The sequence below is a fragment of the Salvelinus namaycush genome, chromosome 25, assembly GCF_016432855.1.
Source record: "Salvelinus namaycush isolate Seneca chromosome 25, SaNama_1.0, whole genome shotgun sequence".
NCBI lineage: Eukaryota > Metazoa > Chordata > Actinopteri > Salmoniformes > Salmonidae > Salvelinus > Salvelinus namaycush.
The window spans coordinates 39,718,832-39,746,815 of NC_052331.1; the positions used below are offsets into that span (position 1 = coordinate 39,718,832).

General features: G+C 41.2%; 2 protein-coding genes across 2 annotated transcripts; one reads left to right on the plus strand and one right to left on the minus strand.

Moving 5' to 3' along the window:
* The first annotated feature begins 148 nt into the window (after nucleotides 1-148).
* LOC120019941 (homeobox protein Mohawk-like) lies at nucleotides 149-14,577 on the plus strand. Its single transcript, XM_038963351.1, has 7 exons — nucleotides 149-315; nucleotides 1,113-1,272; nucleotides 2,597-2,750; nucleotides 4,693-5,010; nucleotides 8,766-8,805; nucleotides 14,331-14,426; nucleotides 14,511-14,577. The coding sequence occupies exons 1-7, from the start codon at nucleotides 149-151 to the stop codon at nucleotides 14,575-14,577; spliced, it is 1,002 nt and encodes a 333-aa protein (XP_038819279.1).
* Nucleotides 14,578-19,150: 4,573 nt separating this feature from the next.
* Nucleotides 19,151-27,273, minus strand: LOC120020722 (ras-related protein Rab-18-B). The gene is made up of 7 exons (XM_038964449.1): nucleotides 27,118-27,273; nucleotides 26,536-26,591; nucleotides 26,271-26,332; nucleotides 22,602-22,674; nucleotides 22,120-22,241; nucleotides 21,808-21,874; nucleotides 19,151-20,867 (listed from the first exon to the last, which is right to left on the minus strand). Exons 1-7 carry the CDS (start codon nucleotides 27,183-27,185, stop codon nucleotides 20,695-20,697), a joined length of 621 nt encoding a protein of 206 aa, XP_038820377.1. The 5' UTR covers nucleotides 27,186-27,273; the 3' UTR covers nucleotides 19,151-20,694.
* Between the last annotated feature and the right edge of the window lie 711 nt (nucleotides 27,274-27,984).

Consider the following 27,984-nt stretch of genomic DNA (forward strand, 5'->3'; position numbering starts at 1 on the left):
TGGCTTAAGTTCTGAGCGCACCGAGACTTTGGGTTACTTCCTCTGCTCATATACATCACAGTGTGGATGGGAAGTTACTGCATCTATTCGCATTTGAACTTCTGCAGTTGCGCCTGATGTTGTTTGGATAAAACGAGCAATTCGAAAGATGAACAAGATTGTTGTCAAGAGGTCAAATCAATACAAGATTCTGGAGGAACACAGGAGTGAGGAGGAGAGATGCAGTGTGGACTGTCTGGTAACAGATGAACAGCATACAGACTTACTGTGCCAAGATGCAATAGAAGACGACGCTGTTGTAGACAGGAGCTACGGGTAAGCACCTTTTCTCTTATTGTTGTCAAATACTAAAGGTAAAAGTAAAACCCACATTGATGAGATGCATTTTCAAACATCTTCAATGCGGTTCTATAAATGTATTTTTTTTTATACAAAAGACAGTGTTGATATTTTATTAAATATGTAATGCTGCAAAAATAGTCATATGTAAAAACGAACTAAGATATGTAATAACATGACTTATTCAGATGGAGGGGAAATAGATATCATGATCAAACGATTGAATTGATTGGGAGAACCAGGTTATATCTGCAGGACAAGAACACTTCTTTAATTATTAATAAACCTGACCCACATATTCCCATCACTGAGAGCCAACTTTCGGTAGCTTCCACAGCCCAACAGTGACACCTACGGATCATGTTACCAACTATACATACTCGTGCATGATTTATTACTGAAAGTGAAAACATTAACGATGACTGTATTACAGTAAAAGTTGCTCATGGTTTTATTGGTATAAAAGACTAATTAGGATTTCTATCATTTTGATGCCAGATGGGCTGGTCAATGTTTTGCCCAGTTTGCCTGTCTACAGAACATTGGGGTTCATTATTTGGCTAATAATGTGGACCTCAAGAAAAGAAACGGCCGGTGTGGAGACCTGTATGGAGATTTTTTGGTTTGTTGCCTGTGTTAAAAATGCCCAGGTTGTATTCTGGTCCTAGTCCGTTCCTGAACTATCAGGTATAGCAACCCTATCCTTGCAATATGACAACTCATCTCCCATCAGAGAATTATACATTTTTATATCATATATCACCTCAAAACAGGTCTAGTCTGGGTGGGGTCAAAGTTCGCTACAAGCGGCAGGCACTTCAGGACATGGCGAGGCCGCTGAAGCAGTGGCTGTACCAACACAGGGACAACCCCTACCCCACCAAGACAGAGAAGGCCCTGCTCGCCCTGGGGTCCCAGATGACTTTAGTACAGGTGAGCAGAGACGTGACTTTAGTACAGGGGAACTGAGACGTGACTTTAGTACAGGGGAACTGAGACGGGACTTTAGTACAGGGGAACTGAGACGGGACTTTAGTACAGGGGAACTGAGACGGGACTTTAGTACAGGGGAACTGAGACGTGACTTTAGTACAGGGGAACTGAGACGTGATTTTAGTACAGGGGAACTGAGACGGGACTTTAGTACAGGAACTGAGACGTGACTTTAGTACAGGGGAGCTGAGACGGGACTTTAGTACAGGGGAACTGAGATGGGACTTTAGTACAGGGGAACTGAGATGGGACTTTAGTACAGGGGAACTGAGACGTGACTTTAGTACAGGGGAACTGAGACGGGACTTTAGTACAGGGGAACTGAGACGGGACTTTAGTACAGGGGAACTGAGATGGGACTTTAGTACAGGGGAACTGAGACGTGACTTTAGTACAGGGGAACTGAAACGGGACTTTAGTACAGGGGAACTGAGACGGGACTTTAGTACAGGGGAACTGAGACGGGACTTTAGTACAGGGGAACTGAGACGTGACTTTAGTACAGGGGAACTGAGACGTGACTTTAGTACAGGGGAACTGAGACGTGATTTTAGTACAGGGGAACTGAGACGGGACTTTAGTACAGGAACTGAGACGTGACTTTAGGACAGGGGAGCTGAGACGGGACTTTAGTACAGGGGAACTGAGATGGGACTTTAGTATAGGGGAACTGAGATGGGACTTTAGTACAGGGGAACTGAGACGTGACTTTAGGACAGGGGAACTGAGACGTGACTTTAGTACAGGGGAACTGAGACGTGACTTTAGTACAGGGGAACTGAGACGTGACTTTAGTACAGGGGAACTGAGACGTGACTTTAGGACAGGGGAACTGAGACGTGACTTTAGTACAGGGGAACTGAGACGTGACTTTAGTACAGGGGAACTGAGACGTGACTTTAGTACAGGGGAACTGAGACGTGACTTTAGTACAGGGGAGCTGAGACGTGACTTTAGTACAGGGGAACTGAGACGTGACTTTAGTACAGGGGAGCTGAGACGGGACTTTAGTACAGGGGAACTGAGATGGGACTTTAGTACAGGGGAACTGAGATGGGACTTTAGTACAGTGGAACTGAGACGTGACTTTAGTACAGGGGAACTGAGACAGGACTTTAGTACAGCGGAACTGAGGTATGTTAGTCATTCATGGATCATGTGGATGAACCATGGAAGTAGAAGTAGAAACCAGTCCGTGAAAAAACATTTGCTGACAAGTTGAAGATCCTGAATTCATGAATTCCTTTTTCTCTTTATGTTGCAGGTCTCAAACTGGTTTGCCAATGCCCGGCGGAGGCTGAAGAACACAGTGAGGCAGCCAGACCTGAGTTGGGCTCTACGTATCAAACTCTACAACAAATACATTCAGGGCAACGCTGAGAGACTTAGTATCAGCAGTGATGACACCAACTCTGAGGGTAAGAGGGGCTGCGGGTAGACTAAGCGAAATTAGAGCTGGGGATGTAATTCCAACAAATATGCATTACACATATCAACACTGCAAGTGTGAAATCAACTCTAAAAGTGTTCGTTGTAATACTCATAAACAAATGTCCCGTACCACACAGAGTTAATGTTTTACTTTAGAAAGTGTTAGGGTTTTGACACTTTTAAAGAGTTTCTGTAACTCTGTAAAAAGTTGAAAATTAACACTGGCCAATACTGTTATACAAAAACAACTGTCTCTGAGTAATTTTTTTAAGTAATAGAGTTGATTACCTTTTAACAAATCAAATGTTATTTGTCACATGCTTCGTAGACAACAGCTGTAGGCTAACAGTGAAATGCTTACGTACGGGTCCTTTTCCAACAATGCAGAGTTAGAGAAAATATACAAACTAAAATAAATAAAGACCAGTTTCTTTGTGTCTGCAGAGAGTAAACTTAAAAAGTTATGTGAGACTGCAAAAATGGAAGAGGCAAGTGGAAGGGGGAAAAAGTAAGGAACCTGCTTATTGGCCCTGGTTTTAAAGCCCGAAATTGGTTAAAGAAAATTGTGATAAATAAAAAAGTATACCAGGTTAATTTAAGGACCAAAAAATTGACAGCTGTACCATATAGATTGCAAAACAGTTGGGAAGAGATTTTTCAATGTACCGATTGAAAAGTCATAGTCAGTCGTTTAATCATATAATAATACTTTTAATAAAAATAATTATCTGTAATTTACAATCTGTAGAAACTATGAGAATAGAAAGGTTCAGAACTTTCACAGCACAGTTGAAAAATATATGGCAAATAGAAATAAACATGGATGTTGTTGGGGGATGGGAGGGGCTGAGTTGAGCTGAAGCGTGGGATTAAATACAACAAGATAACTCATGTAAAATACGCTGTGTCCGTAAAATGTATATAGGTAGGATTAGGTGAAATAATAAAGGAAAATATGAAGAAACAAAAGATCAAATCAAATCGTATTTGTCACATACACGTGTTTAGCAGATGTTATTGCAGGTGTAGTGAAATGCTTGTGTTTCTAGCTCTAACAGTGCAGTAATATCTAACAATTTTACAACAATACACACAAATCTAAAGGAATGGAATTAAGAATATATAAATATTGGGCAAGCAGTCAGAGCAGCATAGACTAAGATACAGTTGAATAGGATAGAATACAGTATATACATATGAGATGAGGAATGCAAGATATGTAAACATTATTAAAGTGACTAGTGTTCCATTATTAAAGTGGCCAGTGATTTCAAGTCTATGTATATAGGGCAGCAGCCTCGAATGTGCAGTCTGATGGCCTTGAGATAGAAGCTGCTTTTCAGTCTCTCGGTCCCAGCTTTGATGTACCTGTACTGACCTCGCCTTCTGGATGATAGCAGGGTGAACAGGCAGCGGCTCTGGTGGTTGTTGTCCTTGATGATCTTTTCGGGTGCTGTAGGTGTCCTGGAGGGCAGGTAGATTGCACCCGGTGATGCGTTGGGCAGACCACACCACCCTCTGGAGAGCCCTGCGGTTCTGGGCGCTGCAGTTGTCGTACCAGGCAGTGATACAGCCCGTCAGGATGCTCTCAATTGTGCATCTGTAAAAGCTTGTGAGGGTTTTAGGTGCCAAGTCAAAATGTGCCATCTTCACCACACTGTCTGTGTGGGTGGAATATTTCAGTTTGTCAGTGATGTGTACGCCGAGGAAATTGACGTGCGTGTATATATATATGTGTATGTGTGTATATATTTACAAAAAAATTGATGAGAGAATTGGAAATTATGCAGACAATTACATTGATGGAATCTACAATCTATCTACAATATTAAACCTGATTTACCCCCCCAAAAAGAAAAAGATATTCAGGCTCTTTTGGAGACCAGTTGATGGAGGCCAATGTTTTTTTTGTTTACCCCCATGTTGCAGATGACGAATGTCCCTTACAAACTCCAGCAAGTCAATCAGAGCTCTCCAGGCCCTCCCTCAAGAGTGTCATCAAACTGGAGAAAAGGACTGATCCCGCCTACAGTGACGACTACATCTCTCCACCGCCCAAGTACAAGAGCAGCTTGCTGAAACGGTACCTTAACGACACCCTACGACACGTAATGGCGACAACTGATGACGTCACAAAGTCCCGCCGCAGGAACCACTCAGGGTCGTTCAGCTCCAACGAGTGTGACGATGACCTTGTCTCGCCCTCTTCCTCCGAGGCAGAGACGCGCTTTGTCTACCCTATGTGTAAGAGATCAAACATTCCTCATTATATTGTGACACTTTACTTGAAACTCTGACCATAAAGTCTACAAAATACTGCCATAAGCACGACCTAAGACATGGCATATGCAGACATACCAGCTAATGTACAGTGGCAAGAAAAAGCATGTGAACCCTTTGGAAATACCTGGATTTCTGCATAAATTGGTCATAAAATTTGAGGGCAGGGCAACTCTAACCAGCATCTCCAATCTCGTCTCATTGATTGGACTCCAGGTTAGCTGACTCCTGACTCCAATTAGCTTTTGGAGAAGTCATTAGCATAGGGGTTCACATACTTTTTCCAACCTACACTGTTAATGTTTAAATTACGTATTCAGTATAGACAAGAAAAATACAATCATTTGTATGTTATTAGTTTAAGCACACTGTGTTTGTCTATTGTTGTGACTTAGATTAAGATCAGATCAAATTGTATGACCAATTTATGCAGAAATCCAGGTAATTCCAAAGGGTTCACATATATTTTCTTGCCACTGGTATGTTTATATCGACTGGACACGGTCGTGAGTTCACTTGCTTGGCATAACGCTAACCAACTAGTTTATTTCTAGTCAAAGTTTATTGGTTGGGTGCACAGATTTGCAGAGCGAAAATGCTTGTCGGGTTAGCGTTTGCCAATTTAGGTTGGCCAAACTTCTGTTCCTTGAGTTGGTCTTATCTGTCAATGTCGAAAGCTTTAACACGACACAAATAGGCACCTGTTTTAACACCTGTTTGCCCTTCAGGACCTGAAGTTAAGAGAACTGCCCTTAATCAGGTTGACCTGAAGTTATGAGAACTGTCCTTAATCAGGTTGACCTGAAGTTATGAGAACTGCCCTTAATCAGGTTGACCTGAAGTTATGAGAACTGCCCTTAATCAGGTTGACCTGAAGTTAAGAGAACTGTCCTTAATCAGGTTGACCTGAAGTTATGAGAACTGCCCTTAATCAGGTTGACCTGAAGTTATGAGAACTGCCCTTAATCAGGTTGACCTGAAGTTATGAGAACTGTCCTTAATCAGGTTGACCTGAAGTTATGAGAACTGCCCTTAATCAGGTTGACCTGAAGTTATGAGAACTGCCCTTAATCAGGTTGACCTGAAGTTATGAGAACTGTCCTTAATCAGGTTGACCTGAAGTTATGAGAACTGTCCTTAATCAGGTTGACCTGAAGTTATGAGAACTGTCCTTAATCAGGTTGACCTGAAGTTATGAGAACTGCCTTTAATCAGGTTGACCTGAAGTTATGAGAACTGTCCTTAATCAGGTTGACCTGAAGTTATGAGAACTGCCCTTAATCAGGTTGACCTGAAGTTATGAGAACTGCCTTTAATCAGGTTGACCTGAAGTTAAGAGAACTGCCTTTAATCAGGTTGACCTGAAGTTAAGAGAACTGTCCTTAATCAGGTTGACCTGAAGTTATGAGAACTGCCCTTAATCAGGTTGACCTGAAGTTATGAGAACTGTCCTTAATCAGGTTGACCTGAAGTTATGAGAACTGTCCTTAATCAGGTTGACCTGAAGTTATGAGAACTGTCCTTAATCAGGTTGACCTGAAGTTATGAGCACTGCCCTTAATCAGGTTGACCTGAAGTTAAGAGAACTGTCCTTAATCAGGTTGACCTGAAGTTAAGAGAACTGCCCTTAATCAGGTTGACCTGAAGTTATGAGAACTGTCCTTAATCAGGTTGACCTGAAGTTATGAGAACTGTCCTTAATCAGGTTGACCTGAAGTTAAGAGAACTGTCCTTAATCAGGTTGACCTGAAGTTAAGAGAACTGTCCTTAATCAGGTTGACCTGAAGTTATGAGAACTGCCCTTAATCAGGTTGACCTGAAGTTATGAGAACTGTCCTTAATCAGGTTGACCTGAAGTTATGAGAACTGTCCTTAATCAGGTTGACCTGAAGTTATGAGAACTGTCCTTAATCAGGTTGACCTGAAGTTAAGAGAACTGCCTTTAATCAGGTTGACCTGAAGTTATGAGAACTGCCCTTAATCAGGTTGACCTGAAGTTATGAGAACTGTCCTTAATCAGGTTGACCTGAAGTTATGAGAACTGCCCTTAATCAGGTTGACCTGAAGTTATGAGAACTGCCCTTAATCAGGTTGACCTGAAGTTATGAGAACTGCCCTTAATCAGGTTGACCTGAAGTTATGAGAACTGTCCTTAATCAGGTTGACCTGAAGTTATGAGAACTGCCCTTAATCAGGTTGACCTGAAGTTAAGAGAACTGTCCTTAATCAGGTTGACCTGAAGTTAAGAGAACTGTCCTTAATCAGGTTGACCTGAAGTTATGAGAACTGCCCTTAATCAGGTTGACCTGAAGTTATGAGAACTGCCCTTAATCAGGTTGACCTGAAGTTATGAGAACTGTCCTTAATCAGGTTGACCTGAAGTTATGAGAACTGTCCTTAATCAGGTTGACCTGAAGTTATGAGAACTGCCCTTAATCAGGTTGACCTGAAGTTAAGAGAACTGCCTTTAATCAGGTTGACCTGAAGTTATGAGAACTGTCCTTAATCAGGTTGACCTGAAGTTATGAGAACTGCCCTTAATCAGGTTGACCTGAAGTTAAGAGAACTGCCTTTAATCAGGTTGACCTGAAGTTAAGAGAACTGTCCTTAATCAGGTTGACCTGAAGTTATGAGAACTGCCCTTAATCAGGTTGACCTGAAGTTATGAGAACTGTCCTTAATCAGGTTGACAACTCTAAACTCCACAAAAGGTCCTGTAGCCAAAGCAACAGCTAATAGGAACTTATGCTGACATTTAAATCCCTTACTTAAAAAATCCCGGACTTGTTTTGCAAAAGACAGAGTAGTAGACTATTTTGTCAGTGAATTCCATTATCCATATTCTAGAATGCGTAGTTTCCTTGCCATGGTGGAAATGTCAAGTCTCACGGTCAATTACAGAATGTCTGAGATTTTATTGTCCCCAAGGTGAGACGTGAGGACCTTTGCATAAGTTTCTGGTACAGATGCCGTTTCAGAGGTCCCTGTCACTAAATCACCACAGACTTCTCCATGGAAGTTGGAACCACTGTATTCACACTCAGAGTTGACAGTATAGTTTCTAATTGCTTATCTCAGAATTGTCACTTTAAATTGTTCAATAAAAACATAACAGTTTATATCTGTCACGCCCTGACCTTAGAGAGACTTTTTATTTCTCTATTTGGTTAGGTCTGGGTGTGATTTGGGTGGGAAATCTATGTGTTCTATTTCTATGTTGGCCGGGTATGGTTCCCAATCAGAGGCAGCTGTCTATCGTTGTCTCTGATTGGGGATCATACTTGGGCAGCCTGTTTTTCCCACCTTAGTTTGTGGGATCTTGTTTTTGCATAGTTGCTGTCTAGCCCTGCAGAACGTTACGTTCGGTTTTGTATTTTGTTGTTTTGTCGGAGTTCAGTATTAAAAATCATGAACACTTTCCACGCTGCGCTTTGGTCTCATTTATCTAACGACGGACGTAACAATATCACAGGAAGTTTTTACTTAATTAAGTCACAAAATACTTTAGTTTTAGGTTAGGCTTCCAACAGAAAATATAAAATACAGATAACAAGAAAGATTTCAGATGTCACAGGCACACTGTAACTGTTTGTGTCCCTGGAGTATTTAGGGGCTGCTTGGCGTGGGAGTGGAACGAGTAAACTAGTCAATATGCCTATGCTAATTAGTGCTGTTTCTGGGTTGTCCAATATGACATCAGGTCATCAAACACGCTTTATTTGCACTACAAAATAGTCAAAATAAAGGAAAATCCTGGAATGAGTAGGTGTGTCCAAACTTTTGACTGGTACTGTAAATACAATATTGTCGGCGTCTCAACTTACTGTTGAGGTGTTAGAATAATAGAATACATAAGGTGCAATTTAGAAATGTGGTTGTGCATCAGCAGTCACTCAATTAGCCCATGTCAGCAAAAACATTTTAGATGAGCAAGTTATCTAAACTTGTAGTAAACATGGTCGAATTACCGACCAGGGTGGGGCCCATTGATCGTCAGTTATCATATTAAAAACTGCAAACAGTTGCGTCCACTCTATGGCAAAATGTGTAGAGTTGTAGGAAATTAGCTGTAAAACTGCAAATCTTTCTCTCTGCCACATGGCAAAATGAGTAGAATTGCAGCAAACTTTCTTTAAAAGATAAACATTTTCTCTACGCTCCATGTCAAAATAGGCAGAATTGCAGGAAAGTAACTTTTGTTCAAAAAGTTCTAAATCTTGGTGGCTTGGTTTCCATCTGTCTCTCAATCAGCCACTGATTTAGATTTTTAGAACCAGGTGATTTTTCTATCTCCAGTGCCAATCACTGTCTGACTAACTTTTGAGGGGATGTGAAAACTAGCAGCTCCTGCATCCCCTTGAAGCCCAGGATTGTGCAAAACGACTTTACGAGTTCATGAACTAAGTGGACTTCCATGATCAGAAGTGACATTTTATTTTCAGTCAGCCAAGGTATTTTGTATTTGTTGTAGTCAGTTTCCCAGATCAGAATTGGTCTGTGAGACGCTAACATGCTTTTTACAGGTCTTTTTTTTTAAACACACAATTTCAGGAAAACAAATCAAGAATTATTGTAAAATATAAAGGACGCAGAGACAAACAAAGCACAGTTCAATTTGCCCATAATGATTTACAGTTGAAGTCGGAAGTTAACATACACCTTAGCCAAATACATTTAAACTCAGTTTTTCACAATTCCTGACATTTAATCCCAGTAAAAATTCCCTGGCTTAGGTCAGTTAGGATCACCACTTTATTTTAAGAATGTTAAATGTCAGAATAATAGTAGAGAGAATGATTTATTTCAGCTTTTATTTATTTCATCACATACCGAGTGGGTCAGAAGTTTATATACACTCAATTAGTATTTGGTAGCATTGCCTTTAAATTGTTTAACTTCGGTCAAACGTTTCGGGTAGCATTCCACAAGCTTCCCACAATAAGTTGGGGGAATTTTGGCCCATTCCTCCTGACAGAGCCGGTGTAACTGAGTCAGGTTTGTAGGCCTTCTTGCTCGCACATGCCTTTTCAGTTCTGCCCACAAATTTTCTATAGGATTGAGGGCTTTGTGATGGCCACTCCAATACCTTGACTTTTGTTGTCCTTAAGCCATTTTGCCACCATTTTGGAAGTATGCTTGGGGTCATTGTCCATTTGGAAGACCCGTTTGCGACCAAGCTTTAACTTCCTGACTGATGTCTTGAGATGTTGCTTCAATATATCCACATAATTTTCCACCCTCATGATGCAATCTATTTTGTGAAGTGCACCAGTCCCAACTGCAGCAAAGCACCAAAGCACCCCCACAACATGATGCTGCCACTGTTGGGATGGTGTTCTTCGGCTTGCAAGCCTCCCCCTTTTTCCTCCAAACATTACAATGGTCATTTTGGCCAAACAGTTCTATTTATGTTTCATCAGACCAGAGGGCATTTCTCCAAAAAGTACGATCTTTGTCCCCATGTGCAGTTACAAACCGTAGTCTGGCTTTTTTATGGCGGTTTTGGAGCAGTGGCTTCTTCCTTGCTGAGCGGCCTTTCAGGTTATGTCGATATAGGACTCGTTTTACTGTAGATATAGATACTTTTGTACCTGTTTCCTCCAGCATCTTCACAAGGTCCTTTGCTGTTGTTCTGGGATTGATTTGCACTTTTTGCACCGAAGTACGTTCATCTCTAGGAGACAGAACACGTCTCCTTCCTGAACGGTATGATGGCTGCGTGGTCCCATGGTGTTTATACTTGCGTACTATTGTTTGTACAGATGAACGTGGTACCTTCAGGCATTTGGAAATTGCTCCCAAGGATGAACCAGACTTGTGGAGGTCCACAATTTTTTTCTGAGGTCTTGGCTGATTTCTTTTGATTTTCCCTTGATGTCAAGAAAAGAGGCACTGAGTTTTAAGGTAGGACTTGAAATACATCCACAGGTACACCTCCAATTGACTCAAATTATGTCAATTAGCCTATCAGAAGCTTCTAAAGCCATGACATCATTTTCTGGAATTTTCCAAGCTGTTTAAAGGCACAGTCAACTTAGTGTATGTAAACTTCTGACCCACTGGAATTGTGATACAGTGAATTATAAGTGAAATAATCTGTCTGTAAACAATTGTTGGATAAATTACTTGTGTCATGCACAAAGTAGATGTCCTAACCGACTTGCCAAAACTATAGTTTGTTAACAAGACATTTGTGGAGTGGTTGAAAAACTAGTTTTAATGACTCCAACCTATGTGTATGTAAATTTCCGACTTCAACTGTACATGTACATTTTGATTTAGTGCTGAGTTTTCCAGAATAATTACTATTTTCCTTGGTAAAATGAAAATGTCAGAACCACCAAAAAAGATTAGAGACATTCAGTAGCAAAATGTCATCAAGAGGCCAAACGATTTATTGTCTAGCTGTAGTTGCTCTTGGCCCGGACCTTGCTATAGAAATCGGAGTCTGAGATGTTTCAGGCAGTGAATTTTGAAAGCGGCATTTTGTGTGTTCGCAATTGGCCTCTAATTTTCTTGCTCATAGCTCACTGAAGAAACATAGCTCTTGACCCGCCTGACTCGACTCAACATAACAGAGAGCCCGTTCTGCTGTGTTCACATGAAAAATGTGTGGGCAAACATGCAAATTACACACTATTTCGTACGCATTTATAAACTAAATCATCAAAATGTATGATAACACCCAAACAGTACACAAAGTGTGTTTGGTAGATTGGAAATCCAACATTTGAGCTCATATTTTCCATAAGATTTAAGTTTCAACCTGGGACGTATTCATTACACCAATTCTGTTGCAAAACGGAAACAAATGGAACGGGGAGTGATCTATGTACCTGAATTTGTCCAATAGAAACTCTTGTTTTGCTCTGTTTGCTTCCGTTTGGTTCTTAAACTGTAATCTTAAAGTTTTGTAATGAATACACCGCTGGCAACGACACCGTTCTATGTGTTCAACGACACCGTTCTATCTGTTCAACGACACCGTTCCAAAAGCACTTAAAATCCAAAGAACCCAAGGTGAGATAGCCATCAATATACTGACTTAAAGTGATTCAATCAGTTTTGGGCATGACAGGAACCAAACACACCCAGAAGGAGATATACTGCCACTAAAGAGCCTAGAGGGAGTATTACAGTACATGTCACTTATTCACACAATACTCTAATGCACATTTCTATGATCTTGGATGTACTGCAGCTCAAACATAAAGGCAGAGGAAGGAATAAAAAAAACAGCCAAATAACAGTCAAACGAACTCTGGAGACCTGGAAACAGAGCGTCTGTGTTCATCACACCGCACAGATATCGTATTTTTCCGTCTCAAAGGCACAGGAGAAACATAATTGCATTTGTTTTGGCCGGAGTGCCTAAGAGCAGCTAGACTAGAGTACTTCAGTGAGTTAAGGCCCTCTGGGGCAGTTAAAGTGCACAAACACACACACATGCAAATACTGTAAAGCAAACACACACACACACACACACACACACACACACACACACACACACACACACACACACACACACACACACATACACACACACACACACACACATGCAAATACTGTAAAGCAAACACACACACACACACACACACACACACACACACACACACACACACACACACACACACACACACACACACACACACACACACACACACACACACACACATGCAAATACTGTAAAGCAAACACACACACACACACACACACACACACACACACACACACACACACACACACACACACACACACACACACACACATGCAAATAATGTAATGCACACACAAGCACACACACGCACGCACACACGCAAATACTCTAATGCATACAAAAAACACACACACGTAAATATTGGAAAACATAACGTAAACAGTCACACAGATATGAAAATACATATATGTGAAGTACAGGTTATGGAAAAGTCCCATCTCCAGTTTCCATACTTTTCTGCACAATACATTTAATTTTGTATTTTTTTGTCTCTCTATGTTTTTCAGACATGATGGACTATGCATCAACTACATGTGACAGGTATGTTTGTTTGTTTATGGAACCCTTCTACTTCTGCATGTCTTTAAAGTGAGTAAAAGACTTCTAGCTGCACAAGAATCAAATCAAATTCAAATCAAATGTATTTATATAGCCCTTCTTACATCAGCTGATATCTCAAAGTGCTGTACAGAAACCCAGCCTAAAACCCCAAACAGCAAGCAATGCGGGGTTAGAAGCACGGTGGCTAGTAAACACTCCCTAGAAAGGCCAAAACCTAGGAAGAAACCTAGAGAGGAACCAGGCTATGAGGGGTGGCCAGTCCTCTTCTGGCTGTGCCGGGTGGAGATTATAACAGAACATTGCCAAGATGTTCAAATGTTCATAAATGACCAGCATGGTCAAATAATAATAATCACAGTAGTTGTCGAGGGTGCAGCAAGTCAGCACCTCAGGAGTAAATATCAGTTGGCTTTTCATAGCCGATCATTAAGAGTATCTCTACCGCTCCTGCTGTCTCTAGAGAGTTGAAAACAGCAGGTCTGGGACAGGTAGCACATCCGGTGAACAGGTCAGGGTTCCATAGCCGCAGGCAGAACAGTTGAAACTGGAGCAGCAGCACGGCCAGGTGGACTGGGGACAGCAAGGAGTCATCATGCCAGGTAGTCCTGAGGCATGGTCCTAGGGCTCAGGTCCTCCGAGAGAGAGAAAGAAAGAGAGAAAGAGAGAATTAGAGAGAGCATACTTAAATTCACACAGGACACCGGATAAAACAGGAGAAGTACTCCAGATATAACAAACTGATCCTAGCCCCCCGACACATAAACTACTGCAGCATAAATACTGGAGGCTGAGACAGGAGGGGTCAGGAGACACTGTGGCCCCATCCGATGATACCCCCGGACAGGGCCAAACAGGCAGGATATAACCCCACCCACTTTGCCAAAGCACAGCCCCCACACCACTAGAGGGATATCTTCAACCACCAACTTACCATCCTGAGACAAGGCCGAGTATAGCCCACAAAGATCTCCGCCACGGCACAACCCAAGGGGGGGCGGACATATTCACTTTTCATATCATTCATTAACATGTAATAATGTGGCTTTCTCTTCTGGCACACACACATTGGGAGGAGCAAAAAATGGCAGTCTAGGCAGATGCATTTCTGTTGTCTGTAGGTTGAAAGTCTCCCTGTTGTGTATGACGATTTCATTTTGGGGACTGTACCATACAGTCTTTAAATCTCCGCCTGGGCTCTCCTTTATGTCGTTTGCAGTGATGGGAAGAGTGAAAGAGGCCAGCGGAGGGAGGTGACAGAGTGGAGGGAGATCCACGCTGCCATGGCTCTGTCTAACTTGGCCCAGGGACAGAGCTGCGCCACAGGGCCCACCACCACCAGCTGCGCCACAGGGCCCACCACCACCAGCTGCGCCACAGGGCCCTCCACCACCAGCTGCGCCACAGGGCCCACCACCAGTTGCATCATCCAGAAGTCTTCCCACATCTCCGAGATAAAGACTGTCAACGTGGTCTAGACACTGATCACTCAATGTCTAGACACTATTTCCCTCTAGGTGCAGATCTAGGATCAGCTTCCCCTCCTCCAATCCTATCCTTAATAATTAGCGGGGAAAATGCAAAACTGAACCAAGATCAGCGTCTAGAGGTAACTTCAACCTACACCGTCTGGACCAGGGCCAAACTGGTCACTTGAATCAATTTGAATTACAAAAGGCAACCTGTAATTTATAGTATACGTTTTTACAACCTACAATGTTAAATTGTGGTACAATTTTTTTTAAATGCGATTTTCAAGACTTCAACACAAGTGTAGAGGGAATGCAGTAAAAAACAGTGTTGACCAACTTTGCAAAGTTACATACTCTGTCAAAGTATTTTAACATTTTTGATTTTGATGTGAGAGAAATCTGAAAGGACAAATTGCTTCCTTGATGTAAATGTAAATATTTTTTATTTAACCTTTATTTTACTTGGCATGTCAGTTAAGAACAATGACGGCCTACCAGGAAACAGTGGGTAAACTGCCTTGTTCAAGGGTCGAATGACAGATTTCTTTTACCTTTTCAACTCGGAGATCCAATCTAGCAACCTTTTGGTTCCTGGCCCAAACGTTTTAACCACTAGGCTACCTGACGCCCCAAATATTAGATAAATAGCGTCGTAGCAGTATTGTAAAATAATGTGGCATCGAAGTCATGATAGAATATAGCAGCACATTTCAGAGCAAAAATAGAACTGAGGATTTTACAATACTAAAGACCAGTTTTCATCAGTTTTCACCATGAGGTGAACCCCCCCTTTGGTAATCTCACCTCATGATCTGGGTATGGAGTAAAGGCGTCCGCATGCTTCCCAGACTAAACATTTCGAAAGAGTTTATGCATATATTATACGCCATTTTGTGACGTTTTTGTTTGTGTTGGCCTCCAGTAAGGGTTTTTTCAGATTTTCGGGCACATTTTTTATTATAGAGGCCAACCGAAGTTTGGGACCCAAAGTTTTCACACCTTCTTCCATGATTGGTCAACTGTAGGGATTCTTTAATAAAGTCTTTGTTGTCATTCAACGAGAGAGACGACTTGTTTTCATTGAGAAATACCGCACCAAACATCTTAGTAATTGCGTGACTACGATCTCCACGGCAAAAACGGCAAAATCAATGACAGATTTCTTGAGTTACTGTATCTTAGATTCATTCTGACTCTTTTTAGGAAGTGTATATTGGCTACAGCTTCTCAAAATGGCCAAACAGTACTATTGTCGCCTTTTTCTAATTTTTCAAGCGAAGGTCTTAAGTGAGTTTACGAGCACACTTGTTTGGTCAGCCTAACCGACTTTGGCTAGCCGCCAGTCGAACTGAAACATGTCCAAGTAACCACATTACTTTAAATATGCTTAAACGTGGAGCAGAGACAATGTTGTGCCATCCTGATTCTTGCTTCTTTGGAATGCTGCTGGCTTCTTCTTCCAAGACGGACAGTTCCACCTACCAGATAACCTACAGTTCCTTCAGAAAGTATTCATACCCATTGACTTATTCTACATTTTGTTGTGTTACAGCCTGAATTCAAAACGGATTAAATATTTTTTTCTCTCTCACCCATCTACACACAATACCCCATAATGACAAAGATAAAATAATTGTTTTGAAATGTCTACAAATGAAACACAGAAATCTAATTTACATAAGTATTCACACCCTTTGCTATGACACTTCAAATTGAGCTCAGGTGCATCCAATTTCCTTTGATCATCCTTGAGATCTCATTACAACTTGGGAGTCTACCTGTGGCCAATTTAACTGGTTAGACATGATTTAGAAAGAAACACACCTGTATATATAAGGTCTCACAGTTGACAGTGCATGTCAAAGCAGAAACTATATCATGAAGTCCAAGGAACTGTCCATAAATCTCCAAGATAGAATTGTGATGAGGCATATACTGTATCTGGGGAAGGGTATAAAACAATTTCTAGAATGTCGAAAGTTTCCAAGAGCACAGTGGTGTCTATCATTGGGAAATTTAAAAAATATGAAACAACCCAGAATCTGCTTAGAGCTGGCTGAACAACCAAGCAAGAAGGACCTTGGTCAGGGAGGTGACCAAGAACCCAATGACCACTCTGACAGAACTACAGAGTTCCTTGCCTGAGATGGGAGAACCTGCCAGAAGGACACCAGTCTCTCTACAACACTTCAACAATCTAGGCTTTATGGGAGAGTGGCCAGATGGAAGCCATTATTGAGAAAAAGGCACATGACAGCACGCCTGGAGTTTGCAAAAAAGGCATGTGAAAGACTGAGATCATAAGACAAAAGATTCTCTGGCCTGAAAGCAAAGTGCTGTGTCTGGAAAAGAAGAGGCACAGCTCATCACCCCGTCTAACCCCATCCCTACTGTGAAGCATGGTGGTGGTAGCATTATGCTATGGGGATGCTTTTCAGTGGCAGGGACTTGGGAGACTGGTAAGAATAAAAATATATATAAATGAATAGTGCCAAATACAGGCAAATCCTTGATGAGAACCTGCTTCAGACTGCAAATGACCTTAGACTGGGGTGAAAATGTACGTTCCAACAGGACAATGACATCAAACATACAGCCAAAGCAATGAAGCAATGCTGGAATGGCTTCAGAACAAGAATGTGAAAGTCCTTGAGTGACCCAGCCAAAGCCCAGACTTCAATCCCATTGAAAATCTGTGGAAAGATTTTAAGATTACTGTTCACTGACACTTCCCATCTAACTTAACAGAGCTTGAGAAAAATCTCCAAGGAAGAATGGGAGAAAATCCCCAAATTCAGATGTGCAAAGTTGATACAGACATACCCCAGACGACTCAAAGTTGATACAGACATACCCCAGATGACTCAAAGCAGTAATCATAGCCAAAGGTGCTTCTAAAAAGTATTGACTCAGGGGTGTGAATACTTATGTAAATGTAATATCTTTATTTACATTTTCAAACATTTCTAAAAACATGTTTTCACTTTGTCATTATTGGCTATTGTGTGTAGATGGGTGAGAGAGATTTTTTTTTATTTAATATATTTTGAATTCAGGCTGTAACACGACAACATGTGGAATAAGTCAAAGGGGTATGAATCCTTTCTGAGGGAGCTGTACACTACATGGTTAACAAGTCTCATTCATTCACCACTTCCTGCCTTATAGTATTTCTATCGGATTGTAATGTTTGAGCGATAAAAAATAAAATTGGGGGGGGGGTCAATGTGTGTATTTTTTTATTGGAACCGTGAGATATATTTGATTACATGAGAACTGTGTTTTTGACTATGACTATTTAAGAAAAATTCTCAATGACATTAACAGACTGGATTTGGAGCCTAGGTACAAATATTATCACAACATAGCAGTGGAAATACTTTTGAATAAATAAATGTGAAACATGTTCAACTTCTCTTGCTAATCCTATCCCACTAGGCTATACCTTACTAAAACTGATGCATTTTGTTTTTTTGCTCAGAAACCACTTGTGCCTTGGTCTTATAGAATGAGTTTTAAGGCTGCACAACCATACATCTGCTAGTCAAACTGGTTTAAAAAATCACTGTATTGGCCATCTGACAGAGTGGACTTATCATGATGCATTTTGGGGACATTCTCCTGACACTGAACATACGCACATAATCATACATTGGGCTCTGAGACAATACCCTAAAACATAGCTTAGTAGCATTTTCCACTGGTCCCTTTCTCATGCTTTGGTGACATCGTGAGTAGTGTGTTCAAAGTCTTGCATGTTGAGCTAGATCAGTAGAAGTTTATCAGGAAAGGTTCTCACATCTATCCAATGAGTGGACAAAACATTATGAACACTGCTCTTTCCATGACATAGACTGACCAGGTGAAAGCTATGATCCCTTATTGGTGTCACTTGTTAAATCCGTGTAGATGAAGATGAGACATGTTAAAGAAGGATTTTTAAGCCTGGAGACATGGATTGTGTATGTGTGCCATTCAGGGTGTGAATGGGCAAGACAAAATATTTAAGTGCCTTTGAACAGGGTATGGAAGTAGGTGCCAGGTGCACCGGTTTGTGCCAAGAACTGCAATGCTGCTGGGTTTCTTGCTCAACAGTTTCAAATCAAATAACATTCTTAATTTTCCTGTGTGTATCAAGAATGGTCCACCACCCAAAGGACATCCAGCCAACTTGACACAACTGTGGGAAGTATTGGAGTCAACATGGGCCAGCATCCCTGTGGAACACTTTTGACACCTTGTAGAGTCCATGCCCTGATGAATTCAGGCTGTTCTGAGGGTAAAAGGGGGGGGGGGGGTTGCAACTCAATATCAGGAAGGTGTTCTTAATTTTATTGTACTCAATATAGATACTGTAGATAGTTTGGTTAGGTATAGCTAACATTGACATTCAATACAGTTCAACAAATAAGGACCTTTGAACTGTATTAAAGATATGATTGCCATAAGAAAACAAATAGTTAAAGAATACCGGTATGCGCATTCCCCACAACAAACATTCAGCTCGTAAAAATAGCCTATTGCAGTAAAGAAATAGTGCTCTCGAGGCTACTCGAACAACAAACTCAAAACCAGAACATTCCTCTTCTTCCCATTGTCTTTTATTTCAGTTTGAAATAATACAAAATGTCCTTGTCATGACCGAGCACAACACCACTTACAAGTGTCATTTGAATGTTATGGTATAGATATTCATAAGGTGATTCATGGATGGAAAACAAGCCCACTTTAAAAAAGGTCAGACAAAAACTGAAGATACAACAAATAAACAGGATAATTATTTAAAATTCAAATAGCAAAACATGCAACCAACATACTGTATATCTTGCTACAGATATACAGACTCATATCTGTCTTGACAATGAGTTTTTGCATGTACGTGTGGTGTGACATGACTGTGTGTAATATGTTATGGAGTGGACCATTTAACTAGACAGGCATGAGAAACCTGTTGGGCTGATCCATGTAAATTCATCCCTTTTCCAGACCACAGGATCCACTGAACATCCATAAGCATGCTTGAACTAACGACCATTATGTAATAAGAAGGCTTGCTTGATTGAAGGGCCAGCTAGGTCAGAATGAAACCAAGCCTTGATTTTTTTTTGAGAGAAAAAAAAAATCTTTATTTTGCAATAGCATTAATAATAAACATGCACCTTTTCTTTCCTTTCAACATTTGAGCCAGTAACAGCTATGGATAGGCACATCACTAGGCTATATCAACGCCACATGGACTGTGCTTGCCAAGACGTAAAACATTGCATGGATGTTCCCACATCAGGAAATATAAAGTGGAAGAAAATATAAATATTTAACAGCTTGGAATAGAGAAATTACCAAGTAAATAAAATGGAAGGGGATAAAAAATATATATATATATATATATAATTGTTGTCAACCAGTGGGATACGTTGGTAAAACCAACTGTGAAGCATACACACTACTTCCATGTTAAATGGATGTCTGTCTATGACTAGGTGCACAATGTGTGGTGATGAATGCCTATGTCAGCTGTTACAAAGTGCTTATGGGGGGGGGGTTATAGGCCTACAAACACTAGCTAGGACAAAGTGAAGGCGCGTCAAAGGACTCACCCTTCTTCTATTGGTCCTACGGTAACCATAGTTAAGGCATGCAGATCTACTCTTCAAGTAGAAAATTTGACATAAATAGCGAAGGTATTTGCGGTATAACTTGGTAGGTATTTGACATGATGTAATGATCATATTCATAATGTATTGCATAAACGTGTAGCAGAAGGTATTAAATATTATTTTGTACAGAAGACATTCCCCGTTTCACCATGACGTGTTCGACAAGACGTATATGTGACTTGGTGTAGTTAACAACAAACTTGATAAAACAAATGTACCTCCTTTAGCGTGATATTTTATACATGATGAATATCAACTGTGTTTTCAACACGATGTAATGCACTGTTACAACTGACTGGCGGTACAGGAAGAGTGCAAACCGCAAAGTCCCTTTGTACCGAGACCTCGGAAGGTGCAGATGAACCCTTGCCGTGACTCAGTATATAACACACACAGTATATTAACGGACTCTTAATATCCTTCTCAGGTTCTGGTTTCCAGTATGCCGTTTGGGTTGGTTCCAGGTTTACAGTACGGAGCAATATCCTCCACAGCCTCCAGCCCCGCGCTGCTCCTGGTCCCCCAGCTGGACGCCCCGGGGCTGGGCGTTGCTTTCCCAAAGCCCTGGAGTCTGGAGAATCTTCTCCACCAGCTCCTCGAAGGCACACTGGACACCATCCCGCGTTTTAGCACTGGCCTCTGCCAAAATGGAAGGGCACATTAGTGAGATATTAGTGTTAGAGGGATGCAACAACAAACTCACTTCAAAACTATTTTAGGTCCGTTTCGAATAAAATGGGAGGAAAAGTGACAGCGGGTTTTCAGACTATTTCAGTTTAAGTCCCAGTAGCTGATTTTTAACGCGACAAAATATGTGCATGACAAGTGCCAGACTGGGCTGGATTTCTTCACCCCCAGAGTGATGTCTGATTCACCTAGTCCATACATTAAGGTCATTTTCTAAGGAGATATCTTTACTCTGTTGATTTTCTGACATATGATGTCAATCTAAATTACCCAAATCAAGATCATCATGTGTAGACATACACATTCAGCGTTCATAAAATATGAATGTTCGTATCAAGAAGTATATATATATATATATATATATATATATATATATACATACATACACACACACACACACACACACACACACACACACACACACACTGGGCACTGTGTAGCCTACACGGCACATAGAAACAAAAACATTACCCTTTTCCATAAACCTTTTTCAAAACCTTTAATTTAGTCATTCTAAAATGGAAAGTCTTCAGAAATGCTATAACCTAATTTCAGGAGGCGATTGGAGCTGGGAAATAGAAACATGTGTAGACATGAGGTTTTGATAGATGATTGACTGCAGATTTGCGATCGTAATGCAATTCTCCTGGAAGGGGCTGCATCCTTCAGTGTTGTGCTGACAGTGGAGATTAGGAATGTCAAAAGGAGAGTTACAGGATGACATCTGTGCTCGAATTCAAGAGTCTGCACACTGTTGTAAAAGCTAGTCTCCAACTGGATATTTACTCACCAAACGGTAAAAGAGATCTTTATGTAGTAGACCCCATTAACTTGAGTATCCGGGTTATTTTACTCAGACGCCCAGCTATTTTACAAAGACCAAAGAACTTACCAATAAAAAGCATGGAGTGTTTCCTTGCGAACTTAAGGCCTTCGTTTCGGTCAACTACACGGTTTTCCTGAAACAAAAAAACTGAACTGTCAAATTCAACAATGGGTTCACATAACAGGTGTTCGCCTGTGGAATGTGTAACAGCATCAGGTACAATACCAGCGACACAAAACATTGCTAAGTGATACGACTTTATTTGTTGCATCCAACACTGGAGACAATGGCAGCTAGGTGACAATATAATAGAAGCACAGCTGAAAAGACAGATTCATGCCAGACAGGTAGTGACCCACGATGCACTGGGACACCCACCTCCTTATCAATCTTGTTCCCAACCAGCATTTTGACGAGGTCGTTCCGTGTGCAGTACGTCTCCAGTTCGTTCAGCCAGTTCTCCAGCCTCGTGAACGTGTCCCGTTTAGTGACATCGTACACTAACAGCAAAAGAGAGGAGATTAACAGTGTCTGTACCTCATCAATATCTACAATTAAAATGTGTTATACAAGCGCAGGGGGGGGGGGGGGGGGGGGGTACTGAAATCATTCTGTGGAGGTCCATAGGACTAGAGGTTCAGAATTGAGAATGTGGGTTGAATGGAGTATTTGAAATAGGCACCTCAAATTTGGGAGACCAGGGACTTCTCAGAGTATGACTGCTTTTGTCATTTTACCTCATCATGTATAAGATCGTATGGACAGAAGGAACCTGATCCTAGATCAGCATACTTGGTACATATGGTTCCAGACGTGATAATATATGTTCACCACTGTTGGGTCATGAGACAAACACTCACCCAGTATGACTCCCTGTGCACCACGGTAGTAGCTGGGCGTCAGGGTCCGGAACCTCTCCTGTCCTGCTGTGTCCTAACAGGCCCAACAACAACAACCAGGCGTCAATGAGAGAAAGCAGTGTGTCATTCTTCAGCACTGAACACAGAAACTGTTACCCGTGCCATGCCAGCGTCGAGAGGAATTCACTTGGTAGAAAGTATCAACACGCTGCATTATGGATAGGAGTTATAACCACAACCATTTATTTTTTGGATGACTCACAATTATCACATTTTGATGAGACTTTGAAGAGCTTCACATTTAGTAAATACTAAAACAAGTCAATCTTCCCAGGTCCTGCTAGAGTCGTGGATTTCACTTTGGGAGGCCAACCTTCCACTGTCATAGCTTCTCTATGCGACACATTACACAATAGCGCCATCACATGGTGCAATCCCATGGTGCGTGCAACTCTATCCTTGAACAAGCTGTTCTACAGTGCCTTCAGAAAGGAGGAGTCACACCCTTTGACTTCTTCCACATTTTGTTGTGTTACAAGGTGAGAAATGGTGTGGTCAAATATCTACACATACACTATTTTGGTGAGATAAGTATTCAACCCCCTGAGTCAATACTCCCGGGTGGCGCAGTGGTCTAGGGCACTGCATCGCAGTGCTAGCTGCGCCACCAGAGTCTCTGGGTTCGCGAACAGGCTGGGCTGGGTTCGCGCCCAGGCTCTGTCGCAGCCGGCCGCAACCGGGAGGTCCGTGGGGCGACGCACAATTGGCATAGCGTCGTCCGGGTTAGGGAGGGTTTGGCCGGTAGGGATATCCTTGTCTCAGTATGTAAAAAATGTAATAAAATGTATGCACTCTACTGTAAGTCGCTCTGGATAAGAGCGTCTGCTAAATGACTAAAATGTAAATGTAAATACATGTTAGAATCACCTTTGGCTGTGATTACTGCTGTGAGTCTTTCTGGGTAAATCTCTAAGAGCTTTCCACACCTGGATTGTACAATATTTGCACATTATTTAAAAAAATTAGACTTCTTTGCTCTGTCAAGTTTGTTGATGATTGCTAGACAGCAATTTTCAAGTCTTGCCATAGATTTAAGCCAAAAAGTGTAACTAGGCCACTCGGCAACATTCAATGTCGTCTTGGTTTTAAAAAATGTAAAAAATAAAATAAAAAGTTAACTGACTTGCCTAGTTAAATAAAGGTTAAGAACAAATGACGGCCTACTCCGGCCAAACCCAGACGACGCTTTGCCAATTGTGCGCCGCCCTATGGGACTCCCAATCACGGCCGGATGTGACACAGCCTGGATTCGAACCAGGGACTGTGGTGACGCCTCTTGCACCGAGATGCAGTGCCTTAGACCTCTGCGCCACTCGGGAGCAACTCCAGTGTATCTTTGACCTTTGATTTTAGGTTATTGTCCTGCTGAAAGGTGAATGTTTTCCAGTGTCTGCTGGAAAGCAGACAACCAGGTTTTCCTCTAGGATTTTGCTTTGTGCGTCGCTCGATTCCGTTTCCTTTAATAAAAATAATTTTAAAACTCCATAGTCTTTGCGATGACAAGCATACCCATAACATGATGCAGCCACCACCATTCTTGAAATATGAAGATTGGGGCAAATACATCACTGAGTACCAAACATAAGACTTTCTATTCAGGACATAAAGTAGATTTCTTTATTGCCTTGTTGCAAACAGGATGCATGTTTTGGAATATTTGTATTCTGTACAGGCTTTCTTTTCACCCTGTCAATTAGGTAAGAATTGTGGAATAACTACAATGTTGTTGATCCATCCTCAGTTCTCTCCTATCACAGCCATTAAACTCTAACAGTTTTAAAAATCACCATTGGCCTCATGGTAATGAACCCTGAGCTGTTTCTTTCCTCTCCGGCAACTGAGTTAAGGAGGACACCTGTATCCTTGAAGTGACTGGGTGTATTGATACACCATCCAAAGAGTAATTAATAACTTCACCATGTTCAATAGGATATTCAATGTCTGCTTTTTATTTATTTTTTACCAATAGGTGCCCTTCTTTGCGAGGCATCGGAAAACCTCCCTGGACTTTGGGGTTGAATCTGTGAAATTCACTGCTCGAATGAAGGACCTTACAAATAATTGTATGTGTGGGGTACAGAGATGAGGGATTCACTCAAAAATCATTTTAAACACTATTATTTCACACAGAGTGAGTCCATGCAACTTATTATGGGACTTGTTAAGCAAATGTTTATTCCTGAGCTTATTTAGGCTTGCATTAACAAATGGGTTGAATACTTAATGACTCACATAATTCCACTTTGACATTATTGGGTAATTTTTTGTAGGCCAGTGACACAAAGTCTCAATTTAAAACTCAGGCTGTAACACAAAATGTGTAAAAAGTCAAGGGGTGTGAATACTTTCTGAAGGCCCTGTATGTAGTTCTTCTGAAATAGAACATCTTGGGATGTGTTCAGGAGGCAGGAAAGGAACAAACGTTCTGAAACCTAGGAGGTAACCTATCTGAATGCACAATAACATGGACCCAAGGACAGTCGCGTTTGCATAAAATAATCTGAAAATGACCATTTGCATTTCAGGTAAAATAACAACCCAATGTCCAACCCCCAGGTCAAACTAGCTAGCAACATGTAGTTAGCCAAATGTCCATTAATGTTTCATATGTATTTCGAACCTGCACCCAAAAGAATCGGTTCAGTATCATATTTTAACCAGCATGTACTGTTTGCGTCTGGTTTGGACAGACTAAATCAAAATGCGCGTATCGACTCATTTCCAAAACGTTTTTTGTGCCTGCTGAAAACAACCCTAATGTTGGAGCCAAACAAACATATGTTTTTCAGTGTCTTTTAAAACACCTGTACAAAGTGGATGTTGTTAAACAATGTAATTGTAAACTAAAAACACTGTTTAGCCTCAAAACTAATTTTGATATCATAGATGGTCAGTCCATAGCTATGTCTATGATGTTGAGAGTGGTTACATTTCTCCATGCCTGAACAAGTATCTGTGCGTTATAAAACACCCAGAAAGCTCTGATTCAACAAACTTCAAAATATATGTTTGTTTATCACCAAATATGGAGTTTCGTTGAGCAACTATCTACATTTACTCCCGTTACGACTGGTATGTACTTCCAACAAAAGGTCTATATAAAAAACATACTTGCACCCGGACAAATAAATAAATAAGCCTCTTTAGCACCTCCAATGTAAATCACTCATTACTGCCACACACAGGTCGGAAGTCTACAACAGGCATTTTTCAGTTGCTTGTACATTTTTATTTTGACCTTTGTTGGAAGTACATACCAGCTGTAACGGCGTAAATGAAAATCGCTGCTCAGTGAAACTCCTCACTGCTCAGTGAAACTTATTTTTACATTATAATGCTTGCAGAGCCAGTGAATAAGAGTTTGAGTCAGCTTTCTGGGCATTAGAGGTCTAAAACACACAGATACTGGTTCATACTGGCTCACCATCAGTTATTTACCAAAACAGTGGCAACTTTGTTTTTGTTTGCACTGCAGATTGTCCTTTTAAGAATGTGAATTTCCTGATGTTCACTTCACAGAGTACGTTGGCCACACCTTAGAAAATCAACCTAATTACAGTGAAAGAGCTTAGATTTGAATGATAATACATGACATTTTCATACACTTACCCAAATAGCAAGCTTGGCACTATTCCCATCCACTGCAATTGTTTTTACTTTGAAATCCACACCTGCATCAAAAAGAGGGAGGCAGGAGCAGACTCAACCCATAAATATGAATAGCCTAATGTGTGACATAACAATATTCCATTGACACATAGGCCTAGCAACGGTGTCAAAGCTGCTGTTAGAGTGGGAATTCTGTGTTTCCCCCTTCCCATTAACAGTGCACTGGGGCACACTCCTTTGATGGTGGAGCTCCTTTATGACTTACCTATGGTTGCTGCTAGCTCTGGGTCAAAAGTATCGTCTGTGAACCTCAGGAGAAGACTGTTTGGGGACAGAAGGGCAACACCATGTCTGAGAGCAGGCATTTTAACACTGACACACCAGATATAGCCTACCTAGCCCACAACCTAGGAAAACTATTTAGTTAGCTAACTAACAAGGGCTGGAGTGGGTTTGCCACACACCACCAGTTCCACATAGCTAGCTAGTAGATCAACCAGTATCTGGGCAAACGAGACGGATGTGACAAGATCTCCCCTGTGCCCAGAAAGCTAACGTTACTCGTCATCTCGTTTGCCCAGATACTGGTTCTGCTAGACAATGATAAATAACTAACACGTAGCTAGCAATTTACCAGGAAATATTTAAATAATCATCAAGTAAGATGATAAAAAGCAAGTGTAGGAATGTGATTTTTATTCCCAATTCAAAGGACAAACGAATGCAGCTGGTTATACAGCTAACGTTAGCTAGTGTGTTAGCTAAGAAAAGTTACATACTGTAGCTAACGAAAAGGCAAAATAGCCTTCCTGTAATGAACAAAACTTCAAAACAAAGACTATCTTACCTTGACTTTCCGACACCACTCTCCCCAATTATCAATATTTTCAAAGTTGTCAACACGTCGTCGTCCATATTTCTTACGTTTTTCTGAACTGTTTTTTAATCCGTTTTTGGGGTGTTTGTCTGACGTTGACAGTGCGATTTTCGGCTTGGTGCTATGACCGCTACAACAGTAAGGAAGCACTTCCGGCTCGTGTTTTTTTCTTCCTTCAAAATAAGAGTACTATCCTGTAAAATGAACACTGTTCATTAATTGTGAAGGCAAACATGATCGAAAATATGGAAAAGTTTCAACATATGTTATAGTATATTAACTTGTCTCACACCTTGGTTCCTAGTGAATACGCCCCTGGATTTTTCTTATGGAAAATACATATTGCTATAACAGTGTAGGAACCATAGTTTAGGTCCATATTTACCAGGGGACCCACCTGTTTAACCAGTCTGATGAATATGTTCAGTATTGCCAGTAAAAGGGTGAAGCTAAATCACATGTGCTTATCAGTCAAAGTCTCACTGATATGCATATGAAACATTCTCAGAGTAAATTCAGAAAACTGGGCAGCTGTTTAGGCAGCAGACCCTAATATTTAACCCTATTATCATTATAAATGCCCATATACAAGTCTATAGTTTAGTCTAAACTCCTCTTGCTGTTGCTTGGTACTCAGCATTTAGGAGATAGAAGGGGGGGGGGGGGTTATGGCCCTGTGATAGACTAACTTCTGTCTAAGGGGTGTACATCAAGCTGCCTCACACTACAGAAATAAGAGATAGACTAGCGTCCTGTCTAGGGGGTGTACTTGTACATCAAGCTGCCTCACACTACGGAAACAAGAGATAGACTAGCGTCCTGTCTAGGGGGTGTACT

Excerpts from the sequence above, each read along its gene's own strand:
- LOC120019941 (XM_038963351.1), top strand. The coding sequence starts at position 149 with ATGAACAAGATTGTTGTCAAGAGGTCAAATCAATACAAGATTCTGGAG. Across the intron at positions 2,751-4,692 it reads TGATGACACCAACTCTGAGG|ATGACGAATGTCCCTTACAA; the intron begins GTAAGAGGGGCT and ends CCCATGTTGCAG. Across the intron at positions 5,011-8,765 it reads CTTTGTCTACCCTATGTGTA|CACTACAAAATAGTCAAAAT; the intron begins AGAGATCAAACA and ends ACGCTTTATTTG.
- LOC120020722 (XM_038964449.1), bottom strand. The coding sequence starts at position 27,185 with ATGGACGACGACGTGTTGACAACTTTGAAAATATTGATAATTGGGGAG. Across the intron at positions 22,242-22,601 it reads TGCACAGGGAGTCATACTGG|TGTACGATGTCACTAAACGG; the intron begins GTGAGTGTTTGT and ends TTTTGCTGTTAG. Across the intron at positions 20,868-21,807 it reads ACACTCCATGCTTTTTATTG|AGGCCAGTGCTAAAACGCGG; the intron begins GTAAGTTCTTTG and ends CCATTTTGGCAG.